This window comes from Leishmania major, chromosome 30, assembly GCF_000002725.2.
Source record: "Leishmania major strain Friedlin complete genome, chromosome 30".
NCBI lineage: Eukaryota > Euglenozoa > Kinetoplastea > Trypanosomatida > Trypanosomatidae > Leishmania > Leishmania major.
In genome coordinates this window covers 342,379-352,560 of record NC_007271.2, presented here as the reverse complement: position 1 = coordinate 352,560, position 10,182 = coordinate 342,379, and the positions used below count along the sequence as shown (strand labels likewise).

Here is a 10,182-nt window from a genome sequence, read left to right as displayed (position 1 = left end):
TATGCGTATAGAGAGGTATATGTGTATGTATGTATGTGTGTCCGCCGGTATAAAGAGAGAGAGAGAGAGGTGTATGCGCGTGTATATGTTCGCCTCGCTAGCTTCGTGGATCCTCTCCTCCTTGGAAGTCAGGAGAATAGAGGCGTCGCGGTGACGGTGTGCGGGCGTGCCGATGTGCTTCGTGTGCGCATGCACATGCATTCACACCCCAGAACCGTCCCCTCGCTGAGACACACACACACACACGCACACGCACACGCACACGCCAAAGCGAATCTGCAGAGAGAAGGTGTGCGGGCACAGACAGACAAGAGACACAGTGGCTAGTGACGGCAAAAACAACCGAGAGCAAAACAAAAACAAAAGACACGAGCACAGACACGCAGAGGGCAATGAGAGGTGAGTGTGCACAAAAAATGAGAGAGACGGTTCGGCACACCAACGAAAATGCCGCACTGATGAGAGGAGGCGGCGGCGGAGGTGGTGTCGTGATGTGGCAGGGAAGCGGGCAGATACACGAGAAAGAGACAAACCGCTGGAAAAACAGATAGGTAGCCAAAGGTGTGAATGACGGGAGAGAAGAGGTCAATCGTTGGCACGTCGCAAACACACACGTGGTGTGAGGGTGTGCGACGGTGTGAAGTACACCGTAGCAGAGAGTCTGCGTGAATAAGGAAAGGCAAGCCTGGTGTTTTGTTGTTGCTGTTGCTGTTTCGCGCGTGCGCCGCCTCTCCTGTGCGCACTATACCGACTGGTAAGATACTGGGCCGAAAAAAAAAAGAACGAAAGAAAGAGAGCAGCGAGCGTTTGAGTGTCGTTGGGCGTATGAGGGGGAGGGGAGAGTGGGAAAGGAGGAAAGCAGGAGGGACAAGTTTTCAATATATCAGATTCCTTTTGTTGTTGCGAGCGTCCCTTGCAGACCTCTGTCCCTACAGCGATGCAGTCACTCCCCCGCAAGGGCTTGCGGCAATACCTGTCGATCGCTATACCGCTCTGAAAAGACGGCCCACGGGGTTGTGTGTGTGTGTGTGTGTGTGTGTGTAATTGAAACGCGTACAGTGCGGAGGACAATGAAAACAAAAAAACGATGGCGATGGGCAATAGACCGTAGAGAGAGAATAGTAGCAAGGCGGGAGAGGGAGAGCGAAGAGAGGCACTTTAGCGGGGGGAGGAGCACAAAGCAATTTAACAAGAAAAAAGAAAGGCGGAACTGAGTAACTCCGACAGGGGCGGGGAGTGTGAGCAGAACACGCAACATAAATGTCAGATACATGCTAAGAAATGGAAGTGCGGGAAGGGGTTCTATTCGGGTGTGGGCGTGCAGACGTGCGTGTGGTGATGATCGGGCAATCGCGAAGAGTATATGACGTGTGCGTGCGAAGGTGCGAAGATATAAACGTCCGAGCCGCGCGCACTCAAAGAGACGCGAACGGCGTTTGTGTGCTACTTCTCTCAGCGAAGTACTAGCACGCACGTCGGTGGTGGAGGTGGGAGCAAAAAAAAAAGAGTAAAGGCAAGCAACGAATCGGAGAAGAGCAGAGAAGGGGTGGGGGTCCATGCACCCACGTGCGTGTGCGTGCCAGCCATCGCGTTGCGCCGGATGAATACGAGGATGCAACATTGAGTGATAACAAATAAGACATGGAAAGAATGAGAAAGAAAGGAGAGAGAGAGAGTATGTGCGAGTGATGATGCACGTAGCGGTAGCACTTGCCTTCGCCTTGTCTTGGGTAAACCCCCCTTCCTCCCTCCCACCTCATCCGTCCCAAGAGCGACGTCCACGACGGCCAAAGGCAGTATTCACCTCGTCCATGCTATCAAAGATATGTGGGGTGATGACCCCCCTCCCCCACATACACCGTGTGAAAGACCCATGCAGACAGCGAGAGATGAAGAGACGGCACAACGGAGGGTGGCGCTCACGTGTCGGAAACATCGACTCGCGTCGCAACAGGAGTGCGCCGGCCAAGAACGAAACAGAAGTGAAAAGGGTGAGGGGCGCTCACACCCCACGCACAGGATTGCCAAGGAAAACAAGGTGTCTGGCAGCTCCAGCGTCTCCGTCTCTCTGATCCCCATAATCCGCCGTCACTACTCCTGCTCAAAGATGAGCGCATAGAGGGAGAACGGCAAGCGGGGGAGGGGTGGGGGTGAACAGCGTCAGTGGGGGGGGGGGGGCGGTTCATCATTTTTTTCTGCGGCTTTGTCTTTCGTACGTTCGCGCATCCGCGCAGCACAACAACATCGCAAAGCCAGCACAAGGCACACACGACAGCAGAGCCACGCATAAAGAAGGAAGCAAACGGAGTAAGGAGCGCGCGAGGAAGGCAGAAAGAGAGGTAAAACCTTTGTAAGCTGCGCCAGTTCTTGCCGTACTCGTGCGTCGGTGAATGCGATCGGCGGCGGATTTCACAAAGAGAGAGGCGGAGTGCAGGAAGGGGGTGCCATTTCCAAAGGCACGGCAGCACGACGCGTCGTCTCACGCTGCTCAGCTTCGCGCGACGAGCCGGCAAAAGAAGGGCGGTCGCTCTCACAATGGGTGCGGAGAAGCTTCTCCAGTCCTGCTCAGTTGGAGCCCAGCAGCGCTGTGCGCTCCTCTTTGATGAAGCGACGCAGCTCGCCAAAGCAGCGCAGCTTCGCCACCCCCTCCGGCGCATCCACGCCCATCACGAGCCAGCGGAATAGCTCGCTGTCCAGCTGCTTCAGGAGCATGTCGTACTCATCCAGCATGGACGCGTCAAGGGTCTCGAGCTTACACCGCGCAAAGTGGCCAAAGATGAGGTCCATCTCCACCATACCGCGGTAGCGTGATTGGTAGATGAGCCGACGGCGCTTGCACTCGACACTCTCCTTGGGGTCAACAGGACGGGAGTCGCGGAACGTCGTCCCGTGCGACATGGCCACATTTCGAGCGCCCTCTGCAATCTGCGGCTCCACGTCAGATGAATCTGCCGTGCCGGGCGTCGCCGGTTGGCGCGGGGACTTCGCCGGTGTGCCGTCAACAGTGCGCCACTTCTTTAGCAGCTCCGTCTCCTTCGGTGAGGCAGCCTTCACGGCAGCAAAGTCCTGCGAAAACACCTTCTCGCGTAACGTCTTTGCGATTGCGGAAGTGAACGGGTTAGAGTCGGCTGCGCCGGGCTTGTCGCTTGTCACGCTACTGCACCAGCGCGGAGAAACACACGTAGCAGAAGCCGTGCTAATGGTGACGGTGAGAGGCGCGGCAGCAGCAGCAGCACCGCGCGACAGAGCGAGCCTGGGCAACATTTCCTGGCGCAGGGTGGACGAGGCGATAATGAGGGGAAGATGGAGAGAACGGTTCGCGAGGGGCTGGCGTGGAAGCGATGTTTCGAGTGAGAAGCGTCCACATGCGAGGAACGCGAAGAGGGAGCGGAGCAGTTGCAGAGAAAGAGAGGAGAAATCTGGAAGAGGAAACACATTTGAAGAGAGTGGAGCAGCAAGCAGTGCCATACATGGCGGATGAGCACACTGCCAGGGTGTTCAAAGTCCATCGGCGACAACAGAAACGGCTGATAGCCCGCCGCGCTGCGGTAAAGGTCGAGCTGAGTGCAGGACATTTTGTGCGATGAGGCGCGTCTCTTCGCCTGCCCAAGCCTGTGTAGGTGTGGCTGTGAATATGTCTTGTGAACACAGAGAGAGAGTACGCAAGACGAAAGAGCGGGGCAAGGGCAGTCACGTCCCCTGACGTGTCGTGTCAGCTCCCGCTGCACGCCGTGTCGATGAAGGAGAAAGGCGGAATGAGGAGGAGTAGGGGGGGGGTGATCGTCCTACATGCCTCAAGTACCAACGCATCCGCTGCTCCCGCGTTGCTTGTGTAAATCGAGGAAGAGCCGAGGAGAAAGACGGTGAAGCCCGTTGTTGTGACGCAGTGCGAGAGAGAGCGAGAAGAAGAGCGGGGCAGCCACGGAGGTGGCACAAGAAAACACTTGGCAAGCGCATCACTGTGCAATGGTAGGCAGTGCCCCAGCCGTAGGAAAGGGGTTGCCCAAAACTGCATACTCCCGTGTACACGCACACGGCGCAGCACCGAACGTTTCCACCAGCACCCCCTCCCCTCGCCGAACCGCCTGATCTCACCACGACCCACTACGCGCGGAGCGGGTCATGCGGTTCATGTTGCTCTTCTTGCGTCGCCTAACCTTCTGCTCTGTGACGATGAAGGATGGCCGCTCGACGAGGCCGGCCTCCGCCGGTGGCACCCAAGATGCTTTGTGCAGAAGCGTCTGCAGCTTGCGCAAACAGCCCTCTTTGTTTTGCAAGGCGCTACGGTGCTCGTGACAGCTCACGACGATGGTTGTCCCGTCATTGGTGAGCGCTCCGCCAGCCTCGTGGCGGCGCAGTGCGGCAAGTAGCTCTTCGTCGAAGAACTCGGACAGGAGCTCCATGTCCGCGCGCAGCTCCACCTTGTTACTGCTGCTATTCGTGCCTTGGCCACCTGGGCCACTGCCGCGCATGGTGCGAATCTCGTAGACGCAGGGGTCGATGTTGATGTGCTTTGGGCTCTGCAGCCGATAGTACCCTGCCTCCTTGGAGCTGGTGTGCGACGCACGCGCTCCCTCCGTCAGCGATGACATGGCACCCGTGTGGAGGTGTGGGACGCAGCAGGACAGTATCGGCGACGGTGCCAGGGGTAGCCGACGGGCGTATACCAGGCCCGCACTGAGCAGCAGCCGCACTGACATGCGAGAAAGTACTGCAGTGAACGAAAACAAAGAAGAGGTGCAGTGGTGCGAGGGCAGCAGATGAGTCACCGCTCCTTCGCTGATTCGAATGCCGCCTCCCTTCGGTCCTGCGGTGACGCAATCACTTCGGCAGATGCAGGAGTCCGCCCTCCGCCGTCTTCAACATCTGCGCGAGCGTGTAAGGACACACGCGCGTTGGCGAGGGACACAGCAAGCACCAGTAAGAGAGCAAGGGTATAACAGTTGGCGAGAAAGGAAGCGGGTGCACGACAGGGAAGCTCTACACAGAGAGAGAGAGAGATAATCGCGCTGTGGCGCCGAGCAGGGATCGTCGTCAAGGTGAAGAAGAAACACCGCTACGGCGAGCGCGCGCGCGTGCACGAGGGACGGCAAGGCAAAGGCAAAGGCTCGCGAGGCAAGACAAGAAGGCAAGCCACCGCAGGTAACGTCGAGATGGACCATTCTCACCTTTTCCATAGGCCGCTGCCCTCGTCGCCGAGCTTACACGAGGCCTATGCAGGCATGGGCCTTGGCAGTGCACTAAAGGGTGCGAGCTCTCCTCCCCTGCCTCTTGTCCACGGGTGCGCGCCTTGCTAGTGCCCAGGTGGGTTCTTCTGTTGCCTGCATATAGGAGCGGGTGGAGCCCGTGCCGCTGACCCTTTGCTCCAGAGTGGGGCTGTTCGAGCCGCCACCACACCAGTGGAGCGTAGCAGCGCTGCCGCCTCCTCGTGCGTCTTGCCTTCCTGTCGTCTCTTCGTGTCATCCGCGGTGCAAACGCTGCCTAGGATCCAAAGCAAAACGAATATCAGTGCAGAAGCGAGAGGCGCTGAGCACCGTGCGGTCCGCACGCACAGCCACCGCCGTTCAAAATGCGCAAGACGCGAGGCAGCGCACGCGTCTCTCCTCTCCTCCACGTTGAGCACCATTACATCGAGTACACCGCACAACAAATCGCCCCGCACATGGAAGGCGAGAAGGCAGAGCAGCAGCCACAGGTGAGGTGAAAGCAGAGTGAGTTGCGAGTCCGCCGCACGAGCACAACTTCCCTGGTGTGCTGGCTGGCAATCAGCTCATCCAGCCCGCTTACAGCAAGGAAAACTCCGCGTCGGTCAACGCTGGCCAACGCAGTGCACTAGGCGGCGTTCTTGCCGCTCTTTCCATCAATGAGCCTGTTAAGCCCAATCGACTTGTCCACGGACGACCCAGATGTGTACGCACGGTTTGTGTACCGCTCACGCATCTTGCGCAGGTACTCCAGCATCACGAATGTTGCAATGTTGTGGGGCGCGGAGCGAGAGAAGAGTGCCAGGGAGCCCTTGTACAGTCCACGCACGCCCTCGATGCGGTATATCTTCCACGTCGCTACGGCGAGGTTTGAGGAGTAGGCCATGGGCTCACCGGCGCGGTGATTGAAGGATCGCGTCATGACAACGTCTAGCGGGTTCATGACGCACATGACACATGAGGCGGAGAAAATGGCGGCGCAGATGTGCACGCGGATGTCAGAGGCCGGCCATCCCATCCGCTGGCAAATTATAGGCTTTGCCACATCGTACGCGGTGAGCTGCGCGGCGGAGCCAACCAGCGTGCGCTGCGCCGCGATGTGCGAGCCCTTCCAAAGCGCTCGCAGACCGCCTGTCTTGTAGATCTTGTGAAAAGCATCCTTCACGCCAGCGTAGTCGTACTGCTCCCCAGTCGTCGCCTTCGAGAGCACATCGCCACGCATCGTCACAATCGTGTTGCGCTGCGATTGCAGGCGCGTCTTCACCAGCTGGAATGGCGAGGAGAAGTAGCTGCCCACGAGGCCGCACAAGGCACCCGCGAGCACCGAGATGTAGATGGCATCCGACCCACACGCATAGCTCACCTCGGCACGCGCAGCAGGGTACAGTCCTACTCGAATCCCGTTCTGCATCACCTGCCACATCACAGACGATACGAGGCCCTTTTGTAGAGCACGCAGGCCCTCTTCGCGAGCCACACGAATCATACCCTGCCCCAGGTTGTCGTACACAACCTTGTACTCGCCGCGCTTGCACAGCTCGCCCTGCAGCTGCATGCGTGTTCGCATCACCTCAAAAGGGTTGGAAATGACAGTGGCACACATGGAGGCGACAGCCCCATCGATATACATGTCTACGGACGACATCGGCAACGACTCGCTTCACTAGGCTGAAGTGAAAGTGATGAGACGAATTAGACAAGATGCACTCCAACGAGTGAACCTGCTTCCTTGTACGTCGCGGCGGTGGTCGTGCGCGGGCACAGTAGAGAGAAGAAGAGGAGATGCAGACAACGTGGCTGAAGCAGTCCTTGCCTCCACATCACACAAAAGGCTGATAAAGTGACGATGTGGGTTTTGCACAGATCAGGCACACACAGACAAACACCCACATGCTCGTTTGCACATAAGTGGCCCCGGCACTGCTCTTTCCGCATTTGCCGCGCGGGCACCATTCGACGCCGAGTAAACCCCTTCCGTGTATGCCTGTGTCTGTGAGGTAAGACAGCGAAAGTGGACCGTGTGAGCAAACGACGCATGACTAGCTCAGAGGGCGAAGGTCTCTGGTCTATCGAACATCCGGCGGAAAATGCCGATGAGGTAAATGCGTGCTCGTGTAGGTGCCCAGGGCAGATGTCGAGCGCTCAGCGAAACCCAGCCGGCGCCCAGAAGGAGGGAGGGCACACCAAGAGCAGGTTAGATTTTCCCTTTTTTTCCTTTGGCCAACGTGTATCCATTGTCCCCCACACAACACGAGTCAAGCGCCGCTCTGACCCCTGCAGGCCCTGCCACAGGCCCCCCATCCGCGCCGTGCCAAGCAGAGCGAGAGGCACGCCCGGTACACCAAATGCGCCGACTCAGTCGGCCCGAGAGCACCGCCCCATGCCCCGAACTCTGCCCGCCCACCCGCGGCCTCGCAGGTCGCCTCACCGCAGCCCTCCCCCGCCCCCACTATGCCGGGCGCCACCCCTGGTGCATTCTCTGCTCAGAGGCGGTTCGGTGGCGCCGGCTCCCCACACACCAGTACGCGGTGCGACGGCCGGGGGTCGGATACACGCTCCAGTCACGTCGACACCTCGCCCATCATGTGGATGGCGCAGACGCGTGCACCGCCGCAGCACCGCGCCCACGGCCCCACCGCCGGCATCAGCAGCGAGGAGCCGCTCTGTCCTCCCCCCCCCCGCGGCGTAGGGTGCCTGATCCAGCCCCCACGAGAGGGGGCTCGGCATTGGGCCAGGGGGGAGAGACGAAGGAGGGGAAGGGGAAACAGCGCGTCTGCGCCCGTGCATCGGCGTTAGCACCGGAAAGGAAACACACCCGCACAGGCACCAGAGCATAGTGGCGGTCGAGCATACTCACTTCTGTCGCGGCAGAGGCGCATCACAAAGTAGGCAAAACAGAAGGATACACACAAACGGAGACGCGCAACACGGAATACGGAGGGGCTACCGAGATCACCCATACAACCATACCATCACACATGCCTATGCTACGGGGAGGAAAAAGAGGGAGGGGGGCTTGAGCAGTCAGACGCAAGGGTGCTAACGGAAGCAAAAATAAGGAGAGAGCAAGCGCAAACAGCGGAGCAAGCGACGTCTTCAGTGGCACACAGCAGCGCCACCTCCCTCCCCCCCCATATGCACACGCGTACATGCACCCATCTAGTCTGTGAAAGAAAACGGAAGGGAGTGGAAAAGGGAGCCTACCACCGCACCGGCGCGCGCACGCACGCGGCGACGAGAGAACGCCTTCCGGAGGGTACGTGCACGCCACACGAAACAGGAGAAATCGCTAGTTAGGCGTAAGTAGATGAGCGGTGTGTGAGAGAGGAAAAGGGGAGAGCGTCTCGACATCCACACGCACGCATACCTACAAACGTGCACGATACACCTCGACTGCGTGCATCTGCGCAACCATTCTTCCACGCACGTGAGTGTTTGGAGTGCGTGCAGAGGAGGGGGGCAGAGGTGAAGCGTGGGAAGCGGTTTCACTCAGATACCCTTGCAAGCCATCACGCGATCCCGTTCTGCTCTGCTTCTTGCTTCAGCTACAGCACCACCAACGGCTAGCTCCCTTTTACACGAGGCGACGCGTGAAGGTACGCTTGCCGTTCGGGCAGTCCCACACCCAATGGCGCATGCTCGCTAGAGCCACCTCCAGCTCCGGCATCGCCTTATGACGCAGCTCCTCGGGCACCTTCTTGCCGAAGGAGTCGACGGCCTCCACGCACGCGCACAGGTAGCGCTCACGCTCCAGCGCGTTCCACACGCAGCGCTGCACGTAGTAGCGCGCCTTCGCGATGCTTGTGTAGCATCGCTCTGTGCGGCCGGCCCAGAAGAGAATGTTCTTGAGGTAATTCAGCTTGCGCAGCATATGCTCCTTTTCTGCCGTCTTGTGCGTGCAGTTGCCGAAGATGTAGCGGTAGAACGGGTGGTCGTCGGTGTAGATGGTCTTGTAGAGCATCTCCAGCGAGTTCACACGGTCGCGCCAGTACGAGTCGAAGTCCTCGCACCACGAAACGTGCAGCAGGCGCTCTGCGTCGTTCTCCAGGCTGCTCAGCAGGTAGCGCTCGACCGCGTTCAGCTTCAGCCCCGCCGGAACATCCGCCTGCGGCACATGCCAGAAATCGAAGCTGCGGTACTCGGACTGCGAGGTGATGCGCTTCAGCCAGCTCTCATTGCACGCCCAGCCCTCGCACGGCACGGAGCCCCACGTGGTATAGATGAAGCGGGCCGGCACAGTCGTCGACGCCGCGGGGTTAGCGGCGGTGGCAGCTACCGAAATACCCGACAGGGCCGTGGCGCTCGCCAGGCACGCAAGACGGCGCATTCCGCTGTGAGCACGCATCCGTTAGAAGGAGCTTCTGGCGCGACGAGAGGAACGGAAAATAAGAAGAGATGCGGGTGGCGGTGATAGGAGATACCCTTCGCATGCTAAGCAACGATGACTCCACCATATCGACAATGTCACGTGTGCGTGTGTGTGTGTGTGTGTGTGTGTGTGTGTGTGTGTCGATGTGCGGGGTCGGGCGTGTGAGGGGGTACAGATGGTGTGCGAGGGCAGCAACGAGTGAGAGAGTGCGAGGAAGAGGTAGAAAAGAAGTAGGATGCGACATAGATGGAAGCATTCGCCGGGCCGCTCTGCCGCCCTCCATCACTAGAGCTCATCCCCGTTCGCCCGTATGCGTCACTGCATACGCGTGTGAGAGAGGAAGAGGAAGAGGGGGCCGGGTCGACGGAAGCGCGCTCACGCTCTCTCTCTCTTCCGCTCTGCTCCTGTCCGCCGCCACACGGATATCGGCTTTCCTGCGTATTTGACTTCTGCATTTGGCTTAATGCGGGCGTCAGCAGGGGGGCACTTAGCGTGCACCCGCCCTGCGCACCTGGGCCGTCCTTTCGCGAGTTCAAATACTTCACCCCTGCCCACTCGTGTGTGTGTGCGCGCGTGTGTGCGCGTGCTGAAAAGACAGCCCGACCAACA

General features: G+C 59.2%; 4 protein-coding genes across 4 annotated transcripts; all 4 read right to left on the bottom strand.

Annotated features, from left to right (window-relative positions):
- Nucleotides 1–2,565: 2,565 nt before the first annotated feature.
- On the bottom strand, nt 2,566–3,264 carry LMJF_30_1070 (conserved hypothetical protein; the record flags this gene model as incomplete). The annotated part of the gene is made up of 1 exon (XM_001684650.1): nt 2,566–3,264. The coding sequence occupies one exon, from the start codon at nt 3,262–3,264 to the stop codon at nt 2,566–2,568; it is 699 nt and encodes a 232-aa protein (XP_001684702.1).
- Nucleotides 3,265–4,091: 827 nt separating this feature from the next.
- LMJF_30_1060 (conserved hypothetical protein) lies at nt 4,092–4,592 on the bottom strand (the record flags this gene model as incomplete). The annotated part of the gene is made up of 1 exon (XM_001684649.1): nt 4,092–4,592. One exon carries the CDS (start codon nt 4,590–4,592, stop codon nt 4,092–4,094), a length of 501 nt encoding a protein of 166 aa, XP_001684701.1.
- Nucleotides 4,593–5,832: 1,240 nt separating this feature from the next.
- LMJF_30_1050 (mitochondrial carrier protein-like protein) lies at nt 5,833–6,849 on the bottom strand (the record flags this gene model as incomplete). Its single annotated transcript, XM_001684648.1, has 1 exon — nt 5,833–6,849. The coding sequence occupies one exon, from the start codon at nt 6,847–6,849 to the stop codon at nt 5,833–5,835; it is 1,017 nt and encodes a 338-aa protein (XP_001684700.1).
- A 1,929-nt stretch (nt 6,850–8,778) lies between these two features.
- On the bottom strand, nt 8,779–9,531 carry LMJF_30_1040 (conserved hypothetical protein; the record flags this gene model as incomplete). The annotated part of the gene is made up of 1 exon (XM_001684647.1): nt 8,779–9,531. The coding sequence occupies one exon, from the start codon at nt 9,529–9,531 to the stop codon at nt 8,779–8,781; it is 753 nt and encodes a 250-aa protein (XP_001684699.1).
- Between the last annotated feature and the right edge of the window lie 651 nt (nt 9,532–10,182).